This window comes from Oncorhynchus clarkii, chromosome 9 (genome assembly GCF_045791955.1).
Source record: "Oncorhynchus clarkii lewisi isolate Uvic-CL-2024 chromosome 9, UVic_Ocla_1.0, whole genome shotgun sequence".
Taxonomy (NCBI): Eukaryota; Metazoa; Chordata; class Actinopteri; order Salmoniformes; family Salmonidae; genus Oncorhynchus; species Oncorhynchus clarkii.
In genome coordinates this window covers 26882223-26909410 of record NC_092155.1, presented here as the reverse complement: position 1 = coordinate 26909410, position 27188 = coordinate 26882223, and the positions used below count along the sequence as shown (strand labels likewise).

At 44.4% G+C, this 27188-nt stretch overlaps 1 protein-coding gene across 1 annotated transcript in view; it reads right to left on the bottom strand.

The window, feature by feature from the left end:
* Nucleotides 1-18938: 18938 nt before the first annotated feature.
* Nucleotides 18939-27188, bottom strand: part of LOC139416163 (mitogen-activated protein kinase kinase kinase 11-like) — a 36530-nt gene continuing 28280 nt past the window's right edge. The window contains exons 7-10 of the mRNA XM_071164509.1: nt 26746-26917; nt 26510-26616; nt 25504-26226; nt 18939-24122 (exon numbers count right to left, since the gene is read on the bottom strand). Of these exons, the coding sequence (XP_071020610.1) occupies nt 23500-24122; nt 25504-26226; nt 26510-26616; nt 26746-26917 (1625 nt within the window). The 3' untranslated portion in view covers nt 18939-23499. The remainder of the gene's footprint in view (nt 24123-25503; nt 26227-26509; nt 26617-26745; nt 26918-27188) is intronic.

The following is a 27188-nucleotide window of genomic DNA, read 5'->3' as shown; positions in this document are numbered from 1 at the left end:
ATTCCATTGTAGATTTTGCTTTATGTTTTGGATCATTGTCTTGTTGGAAGACAAATCTCCGTCCCAGTCTCAGGTCTTTTGCAGACTCCATCAGGTGTTCTTCCAGAATGGTCCTGTATTTGGCTCCATCCATCTTCCCATCAATTTTAACCATCTTCCCTGTCCCTGCTGAAGAAAAGCAGGCCCAAACCATGATGCTGCCACCACCATGTTTGACAGTGGGGATGGTGTGTTCAGCTGTGTTGCTTTTACGCCAAACATAACGTTTTGCATTGTTGCCAAAAAGTTCCATTTTGGTTTCATCTGACCAGAGCACCTTCTTCCACATGTTTGGTGTGTCTCCCAGGTGGCTTGTGGCAAACTTTAAACAACACTTTTTATGGATATCTTTAAGAAATGGCTTTCTTCTTGCCACTCTTCCATAAAGGCCAGATTTGTGCAATATACGACTGATTGTTGTCCTATGGACAGAGTCTCCCACCTCAGCTGTAGATCTCTGCAGTTCATCCAGAGTGATCATGGGCCTCTTGGCTGCATCTCTGATCAGTCTTCTCCTTGTATGAGCTGAAAGTTTAGAGGGACGGCCAGGTCTTGGTAGATTTGCAGTGGTCTGATACTCCTTCCATTTCAATATTATCGCTTGCACAGTGCTCCTTGGGATGTTTAAAGCTTGGGAAATCTTTTTGTATCCAAATCCGGCTTTAAACTTCTTCACAACAGTATCTCGGACCTGCCTGGTGTGTTCCTTGTTCTTCATGATGCTCTCTGCGCTTTTAACGGACCTCTGAGACTATCACAGTGCAGGTGCATTTATACGGAGACTTGATTACACACAGGTGGATTGTATTTATCATCATTAGTCATTTAGGTCAACATTGGATCATTCAGAGATCCTCACTGAACTTCTGGAGAGAGTTTGCTGCACTGAAAGTAAAGGGGCTGAATAATTTTGCACGCACAATTTTTCAGTTTTTGATTTGTTAAAAAAGTTTGAAAAATCCAATAAATGTCGTTCCACTTCATGATTGTGTCCCACTTGTTGTTGATTCTTCACAAAAAAATACAGTTTTATATCTTTATGTTTGAAGCCTGAAATGTGGCAAAAGGTCGCAAAGTTCAAGGGGGCCGAATACTTTCGCAAGGCACTGTATATTGACTACGTCAGTCCTAGCTTGCTCATTAATGTCTTGATCGAAATTACAGATTGCACCTTATGCAATAGTTTGTACATCACAATTGTCAGTAGAAAACACATTTTTCAGCATCAGCTATGTTTCTTAAAAAGGCAAAAAATGAGGCTGAATTAACTGTTGGGACAGCCTTATGTAGGTCCTAAAAGTTTGTGGGCACCGTTTGTCACTGTTATAGTGCAATTAATGTATTGTTTAATGTTGTATTGTGGCTTTTCTGGCATGCATGTGCACAATGCACAGTACAGTAATTGAGTACATTGAGACATCAAGTGGTTTGTGATGATGTGGATCAGTTGGTAGAGCATGGCACTTGCAATGCTAGGGTTGTGGGTTCGATTCCCATGGGGGACCATAAAAATGTATGTACTCACTCCTGTAAATTGCTCTGGAAAGAGCATCTATTAAAATGGAAAAAGAATGAATAGACCAGTTTACGCATAAGTTGCATTAGCTAAGTATTTCAAGAAACTGGAAAACATATATTAATTTAGCAAGTATTTTTATATTTCACAAGTTTTATCAGATTAACTGTTTTGTACAGATAATTATCAGACTCAAGTTACAAATACTGGTAAACACTAGAATACATTGAACTTTTTTTTCCCACAAAAGTAGTGCACTGGGCCTTTACTAGTCCTGTATTAGCGGACCGATACAGACGTCTACAGGGTGGGCATTTTATTCCCTTCTGCAATTCCCAGGAGTGTAGGGATAAAATCAGGGATAAAATCATTCCTGGTTCCAAAATGAAAGCCAGGGCCATCATCTGGAAATTGACAAAAATAATTTGTCAAATGTGAACTATCAAATCAGAAGGAAGAAATAGTTCAGAAGGGTTTTTATCATGTCCCCATCAAAGAGAAAAATCATCATTCTTAGCATGATGGCTTGATGAACAGGGAAATATACAGTGATGTAAAGTACTTAAGTAAAAAATACTTTAAAGTACTAATAGTTTTTTGGGGGTATATGTACTTTACTTCACTATTTATATTTTAACTTAACTTAACTTTTACATTTCCTTCACTACATTTGTAAAGAAAATTATGTAATTTTTACTCCATACATTTTCCATGACACCCAAAAGTACTCATTACGTTTTGAATGCTTAGCAGGACAGGAAAATAGTTTAATTCAAACACTTATTAAGAGAATATTCCTGGTCACCCCTCCTGCCTCTGATATCTGAGTGTTGGAGTGTGCACCTGGCTATCCAGAAATCTTTTTCTTTTTTTTAAACAAGAAAATGGTGCTGTTTGGTTTGCTTAAGGAATTAGAAATTATTTATACTTTTACTTTTGATACTTCCGTATATTTTTGCAATTACATTTACTTTTTATACTTAAGTATATTTAAAACCAAGTGCTTTTAGACTTTTACTCAAGTGGGATTTTACTGGGTGACTTTCGCTTTTACTTGAGTCATTTCCTATTAAGGTATCTTTACTTTTTCTCAAGTATGAGCAATGTAATAAAGTATTGACTTACCAAGTAAGTTACGTTACATGTTATGTTGGCTGACAATTTGTTAGCTACGCTATCCTTATGAACCGCATAGCATAGCATTACAGCAGGATGTATTGCCGTAATGTTAGCTACCTACTGTAACTTTAGTTGACTACTAGTACATCAAACTTGCCAGTATATTTACTTTATGCTATCTAACTAACTACCCAACATTTATTGACTTGATTATTCACGTCATTCATAGCTTAGCTAAGTGGTATAGTCGTTCGGGTCCGTTCGCTCTGGCTATCTACACCGATTTGATAATTCACCTCTGGTAAGACGAGGGGTGGGGGTGTGTGTCTTTTTGTCAGTAACAGCTGGTACGCAATGTCTAATATTAAATGAGTCTTGAGGTATTGCTCGCCTGAGGTAGAGTACCTGATGATAAGCTGTAGACCACACTATCTACCAAGAGAGTTCTCATCTGTATTATTCGTAACCGTCTATTTACCACCACAAAGCGAAGCTGGCACTAAGACCGCACTCAACCAACTCTATAAGGCCATAAGCAAAGAAGAAAATGCTCACCCAGAAGCGGCATTCCTAGTGGCCGGGGACTTTAATGCTGGTAAACTTAAATCAGTTTTACCAAATTTTTACCAGCATGTCACAAGTGCAACCAGGGGGGAAAAAAATCCTGACCACCTTTACTCCACACACAGAGATGCGTACAAAGCTCTCCCACGCCCTCCATTTAGTAAATCTGACCATAATTATATCCTCCTGATTCCTGCTTACAAGCAAAAACTAAAGCAGGTAGTACCAGTGACTCGCTCAATAAGGAAGTGGTCAGATGACGTGGATGCTACACCACAGAACTGTTTTGCTAGCACAGACTGGAATATGTTCCAGGATTCATCCAATGGCATTGAGGAATACACTAGCTCAGTTGTCGGCTTCATCAATAAGTGCATCGATGACGTCGTCCCCACAATGACTGTACATACATATCCCAACCATAAGCCATGGATTACAGGCAACATCCGCATCGAGCTAAAGGCTAGAGCTGCCGCTTTCAAGGAGCGGGATACTAATCCGGACACTTATAAGAAATCCCGCTATGCCCTCAGACGAACCATCAAACAAGCAAACTGTCAATACAGGATTAAGATTTAATCCTACTACACCGTCTCTGATGCTCATCGGATGTGGCAGGGCTTGAAAACTATTACGGACTACAAAGGGAAACCCAGATGCGAGCTGCCCAGTGACGCGTGCCTACCAGACGAGCTAAATGCCTTTTATGCTCGCTTCGAGGCAAAAAACACTGAAGCATGCACGAGAGCACCAGTTGTTCTAGATGACTGTAGGATAACACTCGGTAGCCGATGTGAACAAAACCTTTAAACGTGTCAACATTCACAAAGCCGCTGGGCCAGATGGATTACCAGGAAGTGTACTCAAAGCATGCGCGGACCAACTGTCAAGTGTCATCACTGATATTTTCAACCTGACCGAGTCTGTAATACCTACATGTTTCAAGCAGACCACAATAGTCCCTGTGCCCAAGGAAGCGCAGGTAACCTGCCTAAATGATTACCACCCTGTGGCACTCACGCTGGTAGCCATGAAGTGCTTTAAAATGCTGGTCATGGCTCACATCAACAGCATCCTCCCGGACAGCCTAGACCCACTCCAATTTGCATACCGCCCCAAAAGATCCACAGATGACACAATCTCAATCGCACTCCACACTGCCCTTTCTCACCTGGACAAAAGGAACACCTATGTGAGAATGCTGTTCATTGACTACAGCACAGTGTTCAACACCATAGTGCCCTCGAAGCTCATCACTAAGCTAAGGACTCTGGGACTAAACACCTCCCTCTGCAACTGGATCCTGGGCTTTCTGACGGGCCGCCCCCAGGTGGTAAGAGTAGGAAACAACACGTCTGCCACGCTGATCCTAAACACTGGGAACCCATAGGGGTGTGTACTTAGTCCGCTCCTGTATTCCCTGTTCACCCACGACTCCAACACCATCATTAAGTTTGCTGACGACACAACAGTAGGCCTGTTCACCGACAACGAGAAGTCGGACTATAGGGAGAAGGTCAGAGAACTGGCAGTGTGGTGCCAGGACAACAACCTCTCCCTCTATGTGAGCAAGACAAAGGAGCTGATCGTGGACTACAGGAAGGCAAACAGGCCGAACAGGCCCCCATTAACATCGACAGGGCTGTAGTGGAGCGGGTCGAGAGTTCCTTGGTGTCCACTTTACCAACAAACTATCATGGTCCAGACGTACCAAGACAGTCGTGAAGAGGGCACGACAAAACCTTTTCCCCCTCTGGAGACTGAAAAGATTTGGCATGGGTCCCCAGATCCTCAAAATGTTCTACTGCTGCACCATCGAGAGCATCCTGACCGGTTGCATCACCTCCTGGTATGGCAACTGCTCCACATCTGACCGTAAGACGCTACAGAGGGTAGTGCGAACTGCCCAGTACACTGGGGCCAAGCTTCCTGCCATCCAGGACCTATACAATAGGTGGTGTCAGAGGAAGGCCCATAAAATTGTCAGAGACTCCAGTCACGCAAGTCATGGACTGTTTTCTCTGCTACAGCATGACAAGCGGTACCGGAGCGCCAAATCTAGGACCAAAAGCTCCTCAACAGCTTCTACCCCCAAGCCATTAGACTGCTGAACAATTCATAAAAATCGCCACCGGGCAACTTACATTGCCCCAAACCAACTTCGGGATGCTCTCTCCTGCCATCCAGGACCTATACAATAGGTGGTGTCAGTTATTGACTAAGAATTTTAATACCTTCTTTATCTAATTGAGCAGCCAGATTGCAGTGGTAATGAAGCTGCCCCTGCCGCAGTGGTTAATGAATTTTGGTGTATGTTCTGTACCTCAGACTAGAGTGCACGCGATGGAAGAAGGCGTGCAGATTGTGAATTAAGTCCCCTGCTATTTGTGTCGTCTTCTTCCTTGCCAGTGTGTCATACAGCCTCAAAGGACCCGAGTACTGCTGCCCTCAGACAGCAGAGCCCATACTGACTGCCTTCCTCAGCTTGATGTAACAGGCGGCAGGTGTATGTGGCAGATGTGATAGCGCCACGGGATTGTGGGAACTCCATCAAGGAGCATGTCTCCATAGCAGGTAAGTGTAAAATGTACTGTGTTTTCAGTGAAGTTGAGGCTTCTTTCTGTAATAGTCCCTAAGTAATTCAAACGGCTGAACCTCTTCCCTTCTTCAACAACTGAGGGTCCGCTTTCGCCACACAGTGATTTGCAATGGGAAACATTAAATGTGAAACATTGCAAATCACTGTGTGGAGAAAGCGGACCCTCAATTGTTACATTTTAAGTATTTTTTTTTGTGTCTCGTGTGAATGGTGTGTAACTCTTTAATAGAAGCCATTGCTTATTACATGTCTATCACATGTTTATTACCAATTTGTTATTCATCTATATTCCATGTTTCCAGACGCTGTGCTGAATATAAATAGCAAAGTAAGGAACAGATACCCCAAAGAACTTCTTAAGTAGTACTCAAAGTATTTTTACTTAGTTACTTTATACCACTGAATGTCACATATCTCAGGATATTGAAAGAGTCCATATCCCGACCATAGGAAATGTCCACGTGTGATATTTGGAGTAATCCCAATATTATATATGTCTAAAAGACACATCTGGCCTCCCGAGTGGCGCAGCGGTCTAAGACACTGCATCGCAGTGGTAGAGGCATCACAACAGATCTGTGCTCGATCCCGGGTTGTGTTACAACCGTCCGCAACCGGGAGATCCATGAGGCGCCGTACAATTGGCCCAGCGTCGTCCGGGTTAGGGGAGGGTTTGGCCAGCCGGGATGTACTTGTCCCATCAACTCCTTGTGGCGGGCCGGGCACATGCACGCTGACACGGTCGCCAGTTGGACGGCGTTTCTTCCGACACATTGGTGCGGCTGGCTTCCGGGTTAAGCGAGCAGTGTGTCAAGAAGCAGTGCGACTTGGCAGGTTCGTGTTTCGGGGGACGCATGGCCCTCGACCTTCGCCTCTTCCGAGTCCGTACGGGCGATGCAGCGACTACCAATTGGAGAGTAAAAAAGGTCAAATTGGTCAGGATATGGTGCATATCCACACAATACCAAATATGCATTGGAAATGGTCTGTATTCTCTAGAATATCGAAAATGTGCAATGTAAAGATATCCCCTGATATGGACCCTTTTCGCCCAGTGCCATCCCCTCTTCCCTTCTCCAGACTGTCTCTGGAGACCTCCCATTCTTCACTTCCCTCATCAACTGATCCCTGATCACTGTCTGAGTCCCCACTGACTTCAAAATGACCAGAGTCACTCCCCTCCTCAAGAAACCAACACTCAACCCCTTTGACGTCAAAAACTACAGACCGGTATCGCTTCTTCCCAGAGCACTTGAGCGTGCTGTCTCTGACCAACACTCTCGCTATCTCAGAACGATATTCTTGACCTTAACCAGTCGGGCTTCAAGACGGGTCACTCAACCGAGACTGCTGTTCTCATTCTCATCTTGAAGCTAAGACAGCCGAGTTGAAAACAATAAACCCTACCTCTTCAAAAAAGTGTCTTAAATAATCCCACAGCTCCCCCTCCTACCTATTTCTGTCATCCTTCAATAACTGTTTTTATAAATCAAATGCAATTTCTTTGGCTCACTAGAAGTAAAAAAAGATTAATCTATTCCCGCCAGTGAAATCACGGGACACATTTTTCAACACAACATTAAACTTCTGGAGTCTATAGAAGAGATGAACCACAATGCCTTTCATATTCAAACTACGGAAGGACTTGAAAGAGAAATATACCACTAGAAATTGCAGTTAAATATTCAATTGAATTTAACCAAACATTTGACAAACTATGACAAATTACAGAATTCCAGCAACACACTGAGCACATCACATCACAGGAACTGAATGGCAAATTAATGGATTATTGTTGTACACTCTTAGGAAAATAGCTGCTAAGTAGAACATTTAGACTACTCTTGCATGTCCCCATAGGGGAACCACATTTGGTGCTAGGTATAAACCTTTGTTCTACCTAGAATGAGAAATATACAACATTAAGCTTGATCAATCGCTGTGTACAGTGTGTGTGTGTGTGTGTGTGTGTGTGTGTGTGTGTGTGTGTGTGTAAGGAGAAACAGAGAGCTAGAGGATCAGAGGGATCATACAGAACACAATAGATACCGGGGACTGAGACAAGGGGGATTGGGCATCTCTTTGGACCTGTCCAAAATTACTCCGGGACAGAGTCAGTCAGGCAGGATAAACACCACCCACGTTGCCAAAACACAGCCCCCACACCCCTCAATGGAAATCAACAGACCACTAGGTTACGACCATGAGACAAGGTTGAGTATAGCCCAGGAAGATCTCCCCCACCGCACTACTCCTATGGGGCGCAAAACCGGACAGGAAGATTAAGTTAGTGACTCAACCCACCCAAGGGAGTCAAGTATAGTGAACAAAGCCTGGCATGATGTGATGCACCCTCATGTGGACATCATGGGAGAGTGCAGGCCAATGATTCAGCCTCTGTAATCGGGTCAGAGGCAGAAAGTCTTGGGAGAGAGTGGAGAGCCGGCCAGGCAGAGACAGCAAGGGTGTTTCCTCTCACCAGCGCCTTGCTGTTCACCTTCGCTGAGCCACAATCATGGGACATACAGAAGAGATGAGTCTTCAGTAAAGACTTCAAGGTTGAGACCCGAGTCTGCTTCTCTCAAGTGGTTTGGCAGACCATTTCATAAAAGAGGATCTCTATAGGACAAAGCCCTGCCTCCAGCTGTTTCCTTTGAAATTATGGGGCCCTAACGTTGCTTTATGGGAAAGCCACAGGGTGTACAATGTGTGTCCCTACCCTGTGAACAATACGTAGTTGGTTTAACGTGCCTAGGTCATGTGATGAAGGAGTTGTTGAAATTCTAAGTCAAAGTTTGAAATAATAAGGTCAGTCACATGGTCAAGGAGCTATTATATTTTAAGTTATTTAAACAAAAAAAATACAATACCAGTCAAAAGTTTGGACACGCCTACTCATTCAAGGGATTGTCTTTATATTTACGATGTTCTACTTTGTAGAATAATAGTGAAGACATCAAAACCATGAAATAACACATATAGAATCATGTAGTAACCAAAAAAAGTGTTAAACAAATCAAAATATTTTATATTTGAGATTATTCAAAGTAGCCACCCTTTGCCTTGATGACGGCCTTGCACACTCTTGGCATTCTCTCAACTAGCTTCATGAGGAATTATTTTCCAACAGTCTTGAAGGAGTTCACACATATGCTGAGCAGTTGGCTGCTTTTCCTTCACTCTGCGGTCCAACTCATCCCAAACAATCTAAATAGGGTTGCGGTCAGGTGATTTTGGAGGCCAGGTCATCTGATGCAGTACTCCCTCACTCTCCTTCTTGATCAAATAGCACTTCCACAGCCTGGAGGTGTGTTGGGTCATTGTCCTGTTGAAAAACAAATGATAGTCCCACTAAGCGCAAACCACATGTGATGGTGTATCGCCGCAGAATGCTGTGGTAGCCATGCTGGTAAATTGTGCCTTGAATTCTAAATAAATCACCAACAGTGTCACCAGCAAAGCACACCATCACACTCCTCCTCCATTTTGCGAACCACACATGCGGAGATCATCCATTCACATACTCACAAAGACACAGATTTGGATTCATCAGATCAATCACTGGACTAAAGTCCTCCTCCATTCCTGTCATTATTGAAAGAGATTGTGATACTTCCAAGGCAGTTATAGTCAATTAATTAATCACTGATCATAATCTTGATGTGATTGGCCTGACTGAAACATGGCTTAAGCCTGATGAATTTACTGTGTTAAATGAGGCCTTGCCTCCTGGTTACACTATTGACCCGCGCATTCCGCAAAAGGCGGAGGTGTTGCTAACATTTACGATAGCAAATTTAAATGTACAGCAAAAAAAATACTGTTTTTGTCTTTTGAGCTTCTAGTCATGAAATCTATGCAGCCTACTCAATCACTTTTTCTAGCTTCTGTTTACAGGCCTAATGGGCCGTATACAGCATTCCTCACTGAGTTCCCTGAATTCCTATCGGACCTTGTAGTCATGGCAGACAATATTCAAATTTTTGGTGACTTTAAAATTCACATGGAAATGTCCACAGACCCACTTCAAAAGGCTTTCGGAGCCATCATCGACTGAGTGGGTTTTGTCCAACATGTCTCCGGACCTACTCACTGCCACAGTCATACTCTGGGCCTAGTTTTGTCCTGTGGATTAAATGTTGTGGATCTTAATATTTTTCTTCATAATCCTGAGCTCTTGGACCACCATTTTATTACGTTTGCAATCGCAACAAATAATCTGCTCAGACCCCAACCAAGGATCATCAAAAGCCGTGCTATAAATTCTCTGACATCCCAAAGATTCCTAGATGCACTTCCAGACTCCCTCCACCTACCCAAAGACGTCAGATTACAAAAATCAGTTAACCACCTAACTGAGGAACTCAATTTAACCTTGTGTCATACCCTAGAGGCAGTCGCACCCCTAAAAACAAAAAACATTTGTCATAAGAAACCAGCTTCCTACAGAAAATACCCAAGCTCTGGCGCTACACCAAACTGGAAGTCTTCCGACTAGCTTGGAAAGACAGCACTGCAGTATCGAAGAGCCCTCACTGCTGTTCGATAAGAAGAACAATCCTAAATGTATTTTTGATACTGTCGCAAAAGCTAACTAAAAAGCAGCATTCCCCAAGAGAGGATCGCTTTCACTTCAGCAGTGATAAATTCATGAACTTCTGGGGAAAAGATCATGATCATTAGAAAGCAAATGACGGACTCTTCTTTAAATCTGCTTATTTCTCCAAAGCTCAATTGTCCTGAGTCTGCACAACACTGCCAGGACCTAGGTTCAAGGGAGACACTCAAGTTTTTTAATACTATATCTCTTGACACATTGATGAAAATAATCATGGCCTCTAAACCTTCAAGCTGCATACTGGACCCTATTCCAACTAAACTACTGAAAGAGCTGCTTCCTGTGCTTGGCCCTCCCATGTTGAACATAATAAACGGATCTCTATCCACCGGATGTGTTCCAAACTCACTAAAAGTGGCAGTGATAAAGCCTCTCTTGAAAAAGCCAAACCTTGACCCAGAAAATATAAAAAACAAAAATTGGCCGATATCGAATCTCCCATTCCTCTCAAAAATGTTAGAAAAAGCTGTTGCGCAGCAACTCATTGCCTTCCTGAAGACAAACAATGTATACAAAAGCTTCAGTCTGGTTTTAGACCCCATCATATCACTGAGACTGCACTTGTGACGGTGGTCAATGACCTTTTAACCTCTAGCACTTAGCCATCCCGGATCCGGGATCGTGAATACAGCCTCAAGCTCATTACCATAACGCAACGTTAACTATTCATGAAAATCGCAAATGAAATGAAATAAATATGCTAGCTCTCAAGCTTAGCCTTTTGTTAACAACACTGTCATCTCAGATTTTCAAAATATGCTTCTCAACCATAGGAAAACAATCATTTGTGTAACAGTAGCTAGCTAGCGTAGCATTTAGCGTTAGCGTTAGCATTCAGCAGGCAACATTTTCACAAAAACCAGAAAAGCATTCAAATAAAATAATTTACCTTTGAAGAACTTCAGATGTTTTCAATGAGGAGACTCTGTTAGATAGCAAATGTTCAGTTTTTCCTGAAAGATTATTTGTTTAGGAGAAATCGCTTCGTTTGGTGCGTCACGTTTGGCTACCAAAAAAAAAACGAAAATCCAGTCATCAAAACGCAGAACTTTTTTCCAAATGAACTCCATAATGTCGACTGAAACATGGCAAACGTTGTTTAGAACCAATCCTCAAGGTGTTTTTCACATATCTCTTCGATGATATATCGTTCGTGGAAGTGTGCTTTCTCTCCTGAATCCCAGGAGAAAATGCCCGCACCTGAAGATTACGCACCAATTTAGACAAAGGACACCGGGCGGACCCCTGGAAAATGTAGTCTCTTATGGCCAATCTTCCAATGATATGCCTACAAATACGTCACAATGCTGCAGACATCTTGAAGAAACGACAGAAAGGGCAGGCTCGTTCGTGGTGCATTCACAGCCATATAAGGAGACAATGGAAAACAGAGCTTCAGAAATTCTGCTCATTTCCTGTTTGAAGTTTCATCTTGGTTTCGCCTGTAGCATGAGTTCTGTGGCACTCACAGATAATATCTTTGCAGTTTTGGAAACGTCAGACTGTTTTCTTTCCAAAGCTGTCAATTATATGCATAGTCGAGCATCTTTTCGTGACAAAATATTGCGCTTAAAAACGGGCACGTTTTTTATCCAATAATGAAATAGCGCCCCCATAGACTCAACTGGTTTTAATGGCGTCAGACCGAGGCTCTGCGTCTGTCCTTGTGCTCCTAGACCTTAGTGCTGCTTTTGATACCATCGATCACCACATTCTTTTGGAGAGATTGGAAACCTAAATTGGTCTACACGGACAAGTTCTGGCCTAGTTTAGATCTTATCTGTCAGAAAGATATCAGTTTGTCTCTGTAGATGGTTTGTTCTCTGACAAATCAACTGTACATTTCTGTGTTCCTCAAGGCTCCATTTTAGGACCAGTGTTTTTTCGCTATATATTTTACCTCTTGGTGATGTCATTTGTAAACATAATGTTAACTTTCACTGCTATGCGGATGTAACGGATGTGAAACGGCTAACTTAGTTAGCGTGGGCGCTAAATAGAGTTTCAATCAGTGACGTCACTTGCTCTGAGACCTTGAAGTAGTAGTTCCCCTTGCTCTGCAAGGGCCGCGGAAGGTCCCTGGTTCGCGCCCGGGTATGGGCGAGGGACGGTCTAAAATTATACTGTTACACGGACGACACACAGCTGTACATTTTGATGAAACATGGTGAAGCCACAAAATTGCCCTCCATGGAAGCCTGTGTTTCAGACATAAGGAAGTGGATGGCGGCAAAGGTTCTACTTAAAAACACGGACAGAACAGAGATGCTAGTTCTAGGTCCCAAGAAACAAAGAGATCTTCTGTTGAATCTGACAATTAATCTTGATGGTTGTACATTTGTCTCAAAAACTAAAACTGTGAAGGACCTCTGCGTTACTCTGGACCCTGTTCTCTCTTTTGTCAAGACTGTTTCAAGCTTTTTTTCCATCAACGTAACATTGCAAAAATCAGAAACTTTCTGTCCAAAAATGATACAGAAAAATGAATCAATTTTTTTTGTAACTTCTAGGTTAGACTACTGCAATGCTCTACCTTCCAGCTACCCGGATACATTTCTAAGATAGAATTTCGGATAGAATTTCCTAGCAAACAGCTGGAGGCAGGGCTTTCTCCTATAGAGCTCCATTTTTATGAATTGGTCTGCATATCCATGTGCAGACTCGGTCTCGACCTTTGTCTTTATTGAAGACTAATTTCTTCAGTCGGTCCCATGATTGAGTGTAGTCTGGCCCAGAGGTGTGAATGTGAATGGAAAGGCACTGGAGCAACAAACCGCCCTTGCTGTCTCTGCCTGGCCGGTTCCCCTCTCTCTACTGGGATTCTCTGCCTCAAACCCTATTACAGGAGCTGAGTCACTGGTTTACTGTTGCTCTTCCACGGCATCCCTAGGAGGGGTGTGTCACTTGAGTGGGTTGAGTCACTGATGTGATCTTCCTGTCCGGGTTGGTTCCTCTCTAGGTTTCTTCCTTGGTTCCGGCCTTTCTAGGGAGTTTTTCCTAGCCACCATGCTTCTACACCTGCATTGCTTACTGTTTGGGGTTTTAGGCTGGGGTTCTGTACAGCACTTTGTGACATCAGCTGATGTATGGGCTTTATAAATACATTTGATTTGATCAAAGGACAGATTTCCACTGGTCTAGTGTCCATAGCTCGTGTTTCTTGGCCCAAGCAAGTCTCTTCTTATTATTGGCGTCCTTTAGTAGTGGTTTCTTTGCAGCAATGTGTCTGTTACTTGAACTCTCTGAGCATTTATGTGGGCTGCAATTTCTGTGGTGCAGTTAACTCCAATGAACGTATCCTTTACAGCAGAGGTAACTCTTGGTTTTCCTTTCCTGTGACACTCCTCATGAGAGCCAGTTTCATCATAGCGCTTGATTGTTTTTGTGCCTGCACTTGAAGATACTTTCAAACGTCTTGAAATGTTCCGGATTGACTGACCTTCATGTCACACCCTGATCTGTTTCACCTGTCTTTGTCCTTGTCTCCAACCCCCTCCATGTGTCACCCATCTTCCCCATTATCCCCAGTGCATTTATACCTGTGTTCTCTGTTTGTCTGTTGCCAGTCCGTCTTGTCAAGCCTACCAATGTGTTTTTTCCGTGCTACTGTTTTTCCTAGTCTCTGTTTTCAAGCCCTCCCAGTCCAGACCTTCTCTGCCTGCCTGCCGCCCTGTACATTTCGGACTCTGACCTGGTTCATGAACTTCTGCCTGTTCTCAACCTGCCTATTGCATGCCCCTTTTATTTTAATAATGATGTCTTCACTATTATTCTACAATGTAGAAAAGTATATAAAGGGTGTGCAACATGCCTCTCTATGGGAGGAATAATGGACATTTGAAATGAGGATGCTAGGTTAGGTGGTTGAAGAGCTATTTAAGTTTTATATTTTCAAATATTTATGTAAAATCGTGTATGTGCTTTATGGGAAAACCAAAGGATGTGCAATGTGTCCCTACCCTCTGAACAATACAATTGGGTATTGGGACAGTGAACTATTGAAATAGTTTCCCCCTTTTACATATATTACTAGTGACCCTAGATGGAACATTAGGAACACCATCAATTTACACATAGCCTGTATTACATTAGCTGCACCAGATACTCAATACAGTGTGTATATATACTTCAGTATATGGCGTATAGTTTCACTGCATTGAATATCTGAGCCAGCCATATAGCCCATCTTTGTATATGGTACTCTTTTGTTCCAGGGCAACATGTACAGTGAGGTCCAAAAGAATTTGGACGGTGACCAACGTTATTTTGTCTCTGTGCTCCAGCATTTTCTATTCGATATTATACAGTGACTGAGGTTAAAGTGAAAACTGTCAGCTTTAATTTGAGGGTATTTTCATCCATATCGGCTGAACCGTTTAGAAATGACAGCGCTTTTTGTATATAGTCTCCCCCATGTATTGGGACAAATTCACTTAAATGTGTATTAAAGTAGTCAAAAGCTTGAGTGAAAGTTAGACACACATATCATGCCCCCAAGATATGATAACCTCTCACCATAACAATAACAGGAGATGTTAACCTTTTGTGGGTAAGGGTATAATATTTATGCCTCTAACTTTCTCACTCATTATTCACGATTCATTCAGGATTATCCGTAATCATGGTAGCATCCACATTAATGTAGAAGTGTTGAGAAACATTCTATTCTTAGTCTACCATTAAAAAAAAGTGACTCGATACATTATTTACTATTCATTTCGAATTGGCACAAAATTATCTGAAACACAAATCAAAACAAACAGCAAATGCATCCAACAAGTTTGTAGAGTCACAAGCTTGATGTAATCATTACGTGCTAGGAATATGGGACCAAATACTAAAATGGTTCACCTAATATGGATGAAAGCACCCTATAATTTCAAATCCAAAAGTGGTGGAGTACAGAGCCAAAACAACAAAATTGTCACTGTCCCAATACTTTTGGAGCTCACTGTATTTCCACGAATTGTAACAACTTGTGACTTCTCTGCCTGGCCTGTCTTAGTCACAGCGTAAACAAGGTGAGGTGACGTGAGACAGGGTACTGACAGTGAAGACAAAAACACACTCTCGGATGTGTGTGTGTGGGGAGTGAATGGGTCTGTGAACTCAGCCCCCTCATACAAGCTGTGCGCATAGGCACACACACCTCAGTAGACACTCATTGCACACGGCTCCTCACCTCATCACTTGTCGTGAAGCTGAGAAGCATTAGTCTCCACAACTGCACTAACACAGTCACACAGTGCACGGTCACCTGTAAAACACGCTTCACCATGGATGGAACACATAGCATTCAAATAAATACCCATGCTTTGTGTAGGCCTAATCGCTGTGGACATTTTCACCACCTTATATGCACTGTACAGATTTATATTATCTTCCACAGATTGGTTGTAGCATCACGTAAATGTATTGTGCACCTTTATTTTCAAGAGATGTTTTGTAGCTATTCACCATTTTAAAAACAGTCCCCTTACAAGGCAACATGTTGAATACAATTCCATTTTAATTTGTCTGAGTGGGCTGGTCCTTATGCAGCTGGGAACAATATATCCACAAAGAAGTGCTATAGCTCTCTAGAGAATCCAAGCGGGCATACCCAGCCTCGGGGTCTGAGTCAAAACTATACAGTATGTCACAGCGCGGCCAATGTGTTCTACGGTTAGCACACTTAACGTTTATGAACGTCCATTACTCTCGTTTACGATACGGTTTTGTAAACCTTTGGAACTTTCATATCACATAAGAATCATTTCAGGAATACAAAAAGAGACACTGTGCCTTTCCTCACCTGACATTCACAACATGACTGGGACACCTGCTCGTCCAACATCTCATTCCAAAATTATGAGCATTAATATGGAGTCGGTCCCCCCCTTTACTGTTATAAACAGACTCCACTCTTCCTGGAAGGCTTTCCGCTAGATGTTGGAATGTTGCTGCAGGGATTTGGTTACATTCAGCCGTAAGAGCATTAGTGAGATCGTCCACTGATGTTGGGCGATTAGGCCTGGCTCATCCCAAAGGCGTTCGATGGGGTTGAGATCAGGGCTCTGTGCAGGCCAGTCAAGTTATTCCACACTGATCTCAACAAACCGTTTCTGTATGGACCTCACTTTGTGCACACGGGCATTGTCATGCTGAAACAGGAAAGGGCCTTCCCAAACTGTTGCCACAATGTTGGAAGCATAGAATCGTCTGGAATGTCATTGTATGCTGTAGCGTTAAGATTTCCCTTCACTGGAACTAAGGGGACTAGCCCGATCCATGAAAAACAGCCCCAGATCATTATTCCTCCTCCAAACTTTACAGTTGGCACTATGCATTCATACAGGTAGCGTTCTCCTGGCATCCGCCAAACCCAAACTTGTCTGTTGGACTGCCAGATTTCGAAGCATGATTCTTCACGCCAGAGAATGCATTTCCACTCGCTCCGATGGCAGCGAGCTTTAAATGGAAAAGGGGATACCTGCTCCATTGTACAACTGAATGCCTTCAACTGATATGTGTCTTCCGCATTTAACCCAACCCCTCTGAGTCAGAGAGGTGCGGGGGGCTGCCTTAAATCGACATCCACGTCTTTGGCACCCAGCCGAAGTTTGGCATTGCGAATGTTGATTTTAGGCTTGTGCGCAGCGGCTTGGCCACGGAAACCCATTTCATGAAGCTCCCGACGAGCAGTTCTTGTGCTGAAGTTGCTTCCAGAGGCACGATCTTTACGCGCTACAGCACTCGGCGGTCCTGTTCTGTGAGCTTGTGTTGCCTACCACTTCGAAGTTGAGCCGTTTTTGCTCTTAGACGTTTCCACTTCACAACAACAGCCCTTACAGTTGACCAGGGCAGCTCTAGCAAACTGACTTGTTGGGAAAGGTGGCATCCTATGACAGTGCCACGTTGAAAGTCACTGACTGAATGGTTGTGTGCTCGATTTTATACACCTGTCAGCAACGGGTGTGGCTGAAAAGGCCAAATCCACTAATTTAAAGGGGTGTCCACATGCTTTTGTATATATATATATATATTGTCACTGTATATATAAGTGTATCACTTCCTCGCTGCTTCACCTCATGTCAAATTAAAAGTTCTGCATGAGCGCCATATGTGGGTTAGCAAGCCATGCGCAACACACCATTGCCGTTTTACCCCTTCTCAGCTTGTGGGGGACTTATTTTGACATGAGTTGAGGCAGAAGAATAACACCTTGAAAAAAGTACGAAAATAATGTATTTATTATTGTTGGCTTTTGAATAAAAAATAAAAAATGAAAATAACAAACATGTCAAGGTTGTTATATTTTATTTGGTCTCGTTTTCTTTGAGTTTTTCCTTTATGTATTTCACAGGTTAAACCCAATTAAAATAGTCAAGAACAAAAAAAAACAAGTACACACATTCTCTCACATACACGCCTCTGACGCACAAACAACAAAATAGTTTTTGATTAGGCCCAGCCCAGTGTGAAATTTCACAAACACACAACACAATGAACGACAACATCATCTCAAAGCCTAACGACAAAACAACCTAGCTCATACGAGCAGAAACCAAATCTGGAAGTTGTATTGCAGTATTTGAGGCAACGCAACATTTCATCACATAGCCCACTGTTTCCAAATCCAGGGTTAAGAAACACTGACATAACATACGCTTTTGAAACAAACAAAAAATGATTCAGAAAGGAATGTTGAACAGAACACAAAGCAAATAGATAGTCTACAAAGACAGGGAGGAGGTCACAAAATGTCCACCGTTGTCAAATCTTGTTTCAGTGAAACTTGAAGACCTCATCTATGTCTAGGTAGATAGCAGTTTTATGCACAGTATGGGTGCTATCGAAGGGATCTCAGTTTGGGATCTTGTTCAATGTCAGGAGGATATCTCTCAACTATATTTTTGATGATCTAACTATAGTATAAAAGTAGTCTTTGATTTTCTGTTACAAAGAAATACTGGGATGCCTAGAGAGATGTGTGTGATACAAAACCATTTTGGTTCAATTTGGAAGCAGGAATGTTAAGATTCGCCCCTGGTGAAGCACCCATACTGTTTTTATCTTAAATACTCCAGTGAAGACCTAAAGTAAAACACAAAAAATACAAATTAAAAACCAGGTCGCCCAAAAAATATGAAGCAATCAAGCATCCTAATGTAGACTCTGTCTCTGGCCCTCTTCAAAATGTTTTCAGTCCAGTGTGTAAAAAAAAGGCCCATTATAAATATATCCTCTCATTTGTCCCCCTATATAAAACTCCATTGTAAGCTGATGGGAGCCGGTCACAGCAGGAAGGAGTGCTATACAGTACTGTGATTCTCTGAGTGGGAGTCCCACATGTTCTTCCACAAAGTCCCAGGGAATTGCACCGTCCTCTTTTAAAATCGGCTGCTTGTTCTTTGATGAATTGGAATTCAAAACTTTATTGAAGCAGCACCTGAAATAGACCACCCACTACAAATACCCCCAAATACCTTGAATAGCAAAGGTTTTTTTCCTTTTCTTTTTTCTTACCTAGGTTGTTCCGATAGCAACGTTTAACCTTGTCAGCAAGTAATGAGGTCTATTCAAATTCAGCAAAGGGCAAGGAAAAGAGTATTCAGACACTTAACTGATCTGATTCAGTCTAATTAGTGTTCTCTTTCCATCAACGTCTTAAAATGTTGACAGTTCCATAAGAGAGAGATTCAAATTCTGTGCTCCGTATGCTTTGTGTACAGGGAACGTGTCTTTGGCACAGGGTTGATTCAAAATAAAAGTAGTACTTCAGGTGAAACAATTAGTCGTTTAGACCTTGGAACTAAATAACCACACCGATTGGTCCATGCATCGTTTCCTCACACTTCCATGAACTAAACTGAATTCTGGGTAGCCGCTGTTTCCAAATGTTAGCATTTGGAAACAGTACCAGGGAAATAAAAAGCAAAGTATGGATTGCGGTCATACCTTGTCCATAGACTGGTTTCCTTACCCTGTAAGCAATGTGTCATTTTGTAATATGGGTGAACCATCCCTTTAAGTGTTATCATTTGAACAAGAGGACAACAGATGGTGACCTCGAGTGTTCAGACCGAAACGGATGAGAAATAATGTTTACGCTTAAGAGCTAGCTTCAGACCTAGGCTACACCTGGTATTGGCTTAGACTCAGACAGACACGTAGTTGGCTCCCTAGAGGCCATTGTCTCGCCACAGTTCGTAAAGGTCATCTTTAATCATTTTGTTTGATGACATCATGCAGAACAAAGAGACAGGGGCAGGTGTTGCCTTTTAATGCGGTCCATGAAGAGAAATAATCCCCCCTCTGGTGATAATAGCTGGGTACGAAAGGATGGTAATGGAGTCCTTAATCAGGTTTATTTGAATGAACAGCTGATTCATTCAGTCCAGGTAAGCAGTGAGGATACTGGGTAAATGAGCTGCGCCTGACCCCAAGTCTCCATTAACCATGAAGGAGACAGAGCCGGAAGAAATTTATGTAGTAGACACGATGCGATTTGCTATGGGAAAGTAAAAGAGTTTCAGTGATTTGGTTTAATGTTAATAACTGACACACCTCAAAGCTCGACATGAATGGACAAAGTAAGCCTGAATGAAGCCAGTATTTGTAGTTGAGTAGTCGTAACATGGTCTATTGGGTTTACCTTCCTCTCCTCCTCTGCAAATCTCTGTTTCATTTGGCCTGTCAGCCCGGATGGGGACATTGATTCCTGATGACGGATGAGGCAATGCCTGAAAGGGCAGTGCGTCACAAACAACTCGTCATGAGTATTTTTATTGGAACGCCGCATGTCATCCGCATCAATCTAGGGACGGGCAGCGGAGCGACCCGACAGCGTTCTAGGAATCGAGTCTCCTGTCCAAAAACCTGTCACCACTGTGACCAGGGTTAGAAGACGATGAAGCGAAACAGAGGGGAACAGGCCAAAGACCTGAGGTTTATTTGATTCTATCCAGAGATGAGTGAATCTGAAGTTTTTGTACAACCACAAAAGGTCATTCGCAAGGTCATCGTCTTTGAACGTCAGTTCAGCTCCCTAACAGCTAGTTACTTCAAGAAAATTGTCAATTTTCAATCTCACTACAGGATCAGTGTAGTAAGAGCATCCAAAATGAAGGGTTGATTCCACTGTATCGGTTTGTCTGATGGCTTGCCAAAATCAAAACACACTCCTCAAATGGATCACTCTGACTTTTGACCTAAGATGATAAAATATAGTCAAACTGATATAATCTACACAAGATCCTCACATAAGTGTATAGTGACTCTGCCCTTAGTAGGGCAAACATACAACCTCACAACAGTTAAGAAGTTAAGTTGAGCACATTTTGGGACACTATAGCCTTTGAGGACTTTGACGCATCTAACTGACTGACAGCGTGGCATCTAAGGGAAATCAAAGTCTAAAGATAAGACCTTGAAGAACTGAGTCGGAAATGAGGGCTAGGTCCTAGACTCTTGACGTGACAGACAGGCAGCAATACCGAAAACTCTTGCTACAATTGCGACCATCAGTTTCGGTTTCATCCTGTCGCTATGGGAATTGCAGGGGCCGGCTGTAACTGCGACACAAAACCCCATAATGGTGATGGGAGGATGTAGCGCCTGTCGACTTGTATGACGAGGTTATAGCGCAGGGGTCTTGTGTGGATTAGTATTGTAAGCAATAACACACCTGTCACTGCTTTAGACGACTGGGATGGGATATGGAAAAGCCAGGGGGCCAGAGCCAAGGAGCTCTGTATTCATTTTCTGTTTACTGACAGTTTCTCCGTCCCGAAATGACACTCTATTCCCTATATAGTGCACTACTTAAGTCCAGAGACCTTATAGGCTGTGGTCCAAAGAAGTGCACTACTTCTTTGATGCACATGCACGACACATCGGTTTAGACCCTTAAGTCAGGGAAATAAAAGGTGTATTTTTGTGTTTTAAAGCCTTAAATCAAAGTGTCACAGGGTTACAAATACACAAACCAACCTGTAAAGGGACGTTTTGAAATGCCAATCTGTAATACTATGATGAATGTGAACACAATTATTGTTTGCAGATGCTCTTATAATCCAAAATATGTCATATTCTTGCCCATTTCCTTGTCCTTTGGCGATGACTACATCACTACTGAGAGTTGCATTGGACTGTCTATATAGGCTCAGTGTCGGTTTACCTCAATGCCGATATCTGTTAACCTCAGTTGAACCACAAATGAAATGCCATAGTGCATGTAACGGCTCCTGGAGTAAATGCTCACATTCTGTTCATGATCTGATATGTAATAGTGAGGAAGAAATGTGGGATGACATACTGTAGTCTTAAACCAGATAGGCCTCTCAAACAAATCTCAGCAAGAATGACCATCTGGATTAAACGTGATAGGTCTCTAAGTAGTTATGTGCAATAAGGGGAGAGGTAGAGAGGGGAGGCACCTTATCGGTTGAGACGCAGTCCAGTCAGTAGTCTGTTAGCCAATGGCACGAGTCAATAACAGACCCAATCTCTTTGGCTCAAGAGAAGAGCAGTTAGCTTGACCTGAGAACAAGTGGGATATGAATGATAGTCAAGAACAACTCCTGGCCTTGACTATGTGACCTGACCCGGAAGTAAGAACTCTGGGCCCCCGGTCAGGTCACATGATCAGGAAATTATGTGCCATCACATTGAAGGGGCCTCCTGCCATGGAATCCACTAAAACACACAGTGCCACTTAAATCCCATTTCAGATCCTGACTCATTAAATACAAACTTTATGTTGGAGGAAAGTAATTAATTAGGCATATCTCCATATTCATTAAATTAACCCTGTCTTTATCGCAACCCTAATTAAATATTATCACCCGGTTCGTCAGCACAGTTATTAAGACTAATCACAAATCTTGCCACGTGGGTCGATTCTCTTCCCCTAGAATGGAACAGCCAATGTATTCCAATGACATGGCTTTTGTGTGTGTGTGTGTGTGTGTGTGGGGTCTCAACTAAATTTGTTTGCGGGCCATTATACTGTAGCGTACCGCCTAACATGCCAATTGGTCACTTCCTGGATTTAATCCAATCAGATTTACCGGACAGAACCAATCCTGGTACATTATACTGGAAAAATGTGAGGGGCTAGGTTTATGGGTCATACCACTCTGCTATACTGTAGGGAGGGACATGTATAAAAATGTGGGCCGAGGCACTCGTCTCCTGATGCTTTGTCACCTGCCGACCTGCTAAACAAATCAGTCGCATTCTGGCTGCTTCCTAGTGGAATGCCTGGGCCCTGGGTTTCTTTTGCTTTATGCAGAAAAGTTTAAAAGGAATTTATGACGCCTCTGTAGCTATTCTTGAAGTGCTCTCTCACGTTGACCCACCTACAGTCTATTGCAAAGAGAGTCAAATGCTTGAGAGACAACTCTGCTTATAGAGGGTAAGACTTTCATCATCACGTAGCTCCCAGTCCATTGCACATTTAAGCCAAATCATCGAAAATAGGTCCTGAAGTAGGTTCACCACTCAAGACAAGGATGCTTTCAGAGCTAGGGAGGATACAGAAAGATAAAGCGAGCCACTGTTTCCAGACACTTCAAAAGTAGTCAGAGAAATGAGTGGGGGAGATAGGGAGGCGTCTGATTGAGTCTGGAGATGCTCACTGATCTGACTCTCCAGAGAGAATGAGAGAGAGGGAGCAAGAGAGAGGGAACGAGAGAAAAGAGAGGAGAGTAGAGAGAGAGGAATCCTTTGTTTGGAAAAAAAGGCGTTGGTTCTTGTGCACAGGGCTCCCACTTCAACAATCCATTGTCACTGGGCTAGATGGCTAGCAGGATTAGCTTCCTGGTTGGTTTCTAAGGCAACATGGAGGACAAGTCAAAACCACTCCAGGGGAAATGTGCATTTTTGTTTTGAAAAGGACTCATTCCTAACACAGTATATACATAGCCTGTGGTCCGTCCATTTAGGGTGCGGGGGGGGGGGGTTCCTAAAAAAAAAAAAGAATGTCTGTAAAAACTCTTGTGATAAAGTCAAGCTCCGGCTCTCCGGGGGGGGGGTCGGAGTAGGGGTTGGGGGTTTAGTTTAGAAGCGATCGTCTCGGAGTTGCGTAGGGGACTTGAAGGGCTTGAGTCCTAGAGTCTTCCTGGGTCGCGTCTTCTCTTTGGTGACATCCAGGGGCTTGACCCCGACCCCGCACGCAGCAGCCCAGCCCAGGTCGATGAGCGGTGAGTCAGCCGGGTTCAGGGGTGCCACCCGGAATGTGGGCAGGGTCGGGGACCCGTTGGTGGAGCAAGGCGCTGAGCGGGAGGTAGGAAACGGCGCAGAGAAGGGGTCAAAGGGCAACGGTGCGTCGCGCGTGATGGCTGACGATGGGTAGGCCCTCAGGGAGAACGGGTCACAGTCCGGGGAGGGGAAGGGGTCACAGTTCGTGAAGGGGTTAGTTGGTGAAGGCTGGTACCCCAGCAGGTGGCAGTCTGACCGCCGGGGCCCCTGGACAACACCATACCCCCCGCCCCCGGCTGAGATGAAGCTCCACGGGTCAATGCGGGGTCGGATGGGGGAGGGGCGCGGGCGCGGGACGACGTTGACCTCCAGGCGACGTGTTTTAGGGCTCCAGAGGCGAGGGTCAGGGAACAGGGAGAAGGGGACTGCAGAGGGCTTGTCTTCTGACTCCAGACTGTCCTGGCAAAGGGGGAGGTCTAAAACTGAGAGAGAGAGATGACACAGAGATAATAAATATGTATATATCGTTTCACTAAAACGCATCAAATAAGTGTGCAGACATTCTGTTCTTAGTCTAACATTGCAGACTGACAAAAGCCCCACTTTGTTTTTCTAATTGAACCATTATTTAACAATGACGGCCTACCGCGGCCAAACCCTGACGACACTGGGCCAATTGTGCGCCGCTCTATGGGACTCTCAAACACGGCCAGTTATGATACAGCCTGGAATCGAACCAGGATCTGTAGTGACGCCTCCAGCACTTGAGATGCAGGGCCTTAAGACTGCCGCGCCACTCGGGAGCCCCGCGATGGAGAGTAGATCCTAACGAGGCATTGAAGAAGCACTGAAGCGAGACGAGCTCACGTGCAGACGATAGGGTTGAAAAGGTGTGGGTGTGTGTGTGTTCGATCTGAGACAGCTCTCTGGAGGTGCTAAGGAGTTCAGCTGACACGGAACCACAATCAAGAACTCCACGATCAGAGAACCGACCAAACATCCCTTTTCAGTCAACAAAAACAAATCCTCTGTCGTTAGCTCTCCAAGGCCGCCTCCGAAATGGCACCCTATTGACTTTGGGCCCTGGTCTAAAGTAGTGCACTATATAGGGAATAGGGTGCCATTTGGAACTTCCCATAAAAAAAACAGTATAGAAGTATAGAAACACAATCACTCAGGCATATTGAGTGGACCCATGAGATTGCAGTCAATTTGCTGCAGTCAGAGTTTTTTTCCTCCCCAGTTCCAGTAATTTCATTTCTATGCTGCCAACAACTTTACAACAACCTGTGTGTTTTCTAAGTCAATATCAGAACAAACATATTGGGGCACAGGGTAACAGATTTGCTACTTGTTTTATGTACTTTTCGCTGCCGCGTGCATGTCAAGAGTTGACGAGTTGTTTGATTCTAGCTCTAAGATGAAAGTTATTAGCAGCATTACAAGCAGACGCAGGCTTGATGATCAGCTCGAGGCAGTTCCAAGACGGCATCCTTAGAGAGAACACTGTTGCGACTAGATATGAAGTTAGCATATCAAAATGGCACCGGAGGGCAACGCTTTAAAACACCCCTTAGATTCGCTGTGAGAATCTATTACGTTTGCAGTGCTCCTGTTCCACCATCGTTAAATGACGGACTGGAAAAGTACCGGTCAGAACGGAGCTGCGCTGCATTACGTACATGTAAGCATATGGATAAGATGTTCGTTTTTGCTCTGTAATGATGAAATAAAAAAAATCCCCTGTCTGGAGGGGGAAGGGAAGTGGGGTGAGGGAGTTTGTGTGTGTGTGTTTCTGTGCTTGCGTCAATGTGTTGCTCGCATTGCATGCGTTTGTATTTGTGCGTGTGTGTTTACCCTCACCTAGTTGAGAGGCTGAGAGCAGGCTTTGGCTGGACCTCCTCCTCCTGTCTGCCCCGTGGCCCCAGGCGTCACAGACAGGCGCCCCGTTGGTGTGGTGGGGGGAAGGGGCCCACTCCGCTGGGCTAGCCTGACCCAGGACCTGGCTCTGCTGCTGGGGACTCCGGGCATGCCTGTGGCAGACCCACTCTCCTGGGCTGGCCTGTTCCTGGGTCTGGTGATGGAGGCTCCGGGGGGCCTGGGGGCTCTGGGGTGTCTGGAGGGCCTGGGCATGCCTGTGGCAGGCCCTTTCCCGGGGGTTAGGGGGAGGCGGCGTGAGGTGCAGGGGCTTCACCTCAGGGGCGTGCAGGGCGCAGGGGAAGTCAAATAGGGGCCGGGGTAGGGGCTCCGAGCTGGAGAAGGTTATAAGGTCATCCACCACAGGGGGGTCCGAGGAGGGGACTTTGGGGGCCGTGATGTTGACCTCCTGTGGGGGGTGGTGGTGGGGGTTAGTCCGGGGGGGCACCCTGGGGGGGATGTGTGGCACGTCCAAGTGTCGTCCCAGGGCCACGGAGGCCAGGAGAGAGCCTCCACCCAGTAGGGCCCGGTGGGTGCTCCTCAGCAGGCCTCCCAGGGAGCGGTGCTCGGGCCTTGGGGAACCGGCCGGGGAACTCCCCTCCAGCCCCTCCTCACTGCCTGAATCCCCATAAGATAGAGAAGGCCTGGGGGGCTCCTTCACTGAGGAGCCTGGGGAGATGGAGAGCGAGAAAAAGGTAGAGAGAGGGAGATGGAGAGATGGAAGGAGAGAGAGAGGTGGAGGGAGGGAGAGAGCGCGTGAGAGAGAGCGTGAGAGAGAGATTGAGATGATGGTGAGATGATGGTGGTAGCGAGAGGGAGAAAGCGAGCGAGGTAGGTCGGTCAGCTCAGGAATACAGAATACTAATTTAAAATTTACAATCAGCTGTGACCCACTTAGTTAGGCTAGAGGTTGTGTGTGTGCATGTGAATATGGTAGTGATGAAGAGCATACCGTTTTGGGCAGGCTGTGGCGTGGAGGGTCTGTACTCCTCAAAGTCATCCTTGGAGTCTCCGTTCTCATTGCTGTCCATATCCAGGAGTTTGGCTCTCATTGAAAGACTGGAACACACACACAATTACTTCAAAACACACTCGTTCTGCTTTAGCTAATACGGTGAAAAAAATACACATCCATATATGGCCCTGTGTATGGAGGGGTGTGAGGGAGAGGTGAGAGGGTTACACTACCTGCTCTCCTGGGGGCTTAAGCGAAGGACTTTGGGGCTCTTGGGGCTCTTGGGGCTCTGGGGCCTCCAGTGAGGGCCCAGCCGGTCCCCATTAGCCTGCTTGTTGTGTGGAGGGCCCTCCAGGGGCCACATAGAGCTCAGACCAAATGCCCTGTTGTTCTCACTGGGGCTCACTGGAGAGGAGGAGAGAGAGAGAGCATTCATAAAATAAAAACACTTACATGAACACACACACAATACATTTCATTTCAAGACCACCTCTGGTACAAGCACCATGACATAGGTTGGTGACACACAACAATCAAACAGAGTGGAACAACTGGGTGGTATACAACACATTGCTTTCTCTAGCTGGGATACGTGTGTGCCACCGTGCACCAGAACAGGTGATGTGCTCCGGGCTCAAGCCAAGATTTCACATGTCACTGGAACAGTGTGGAACAG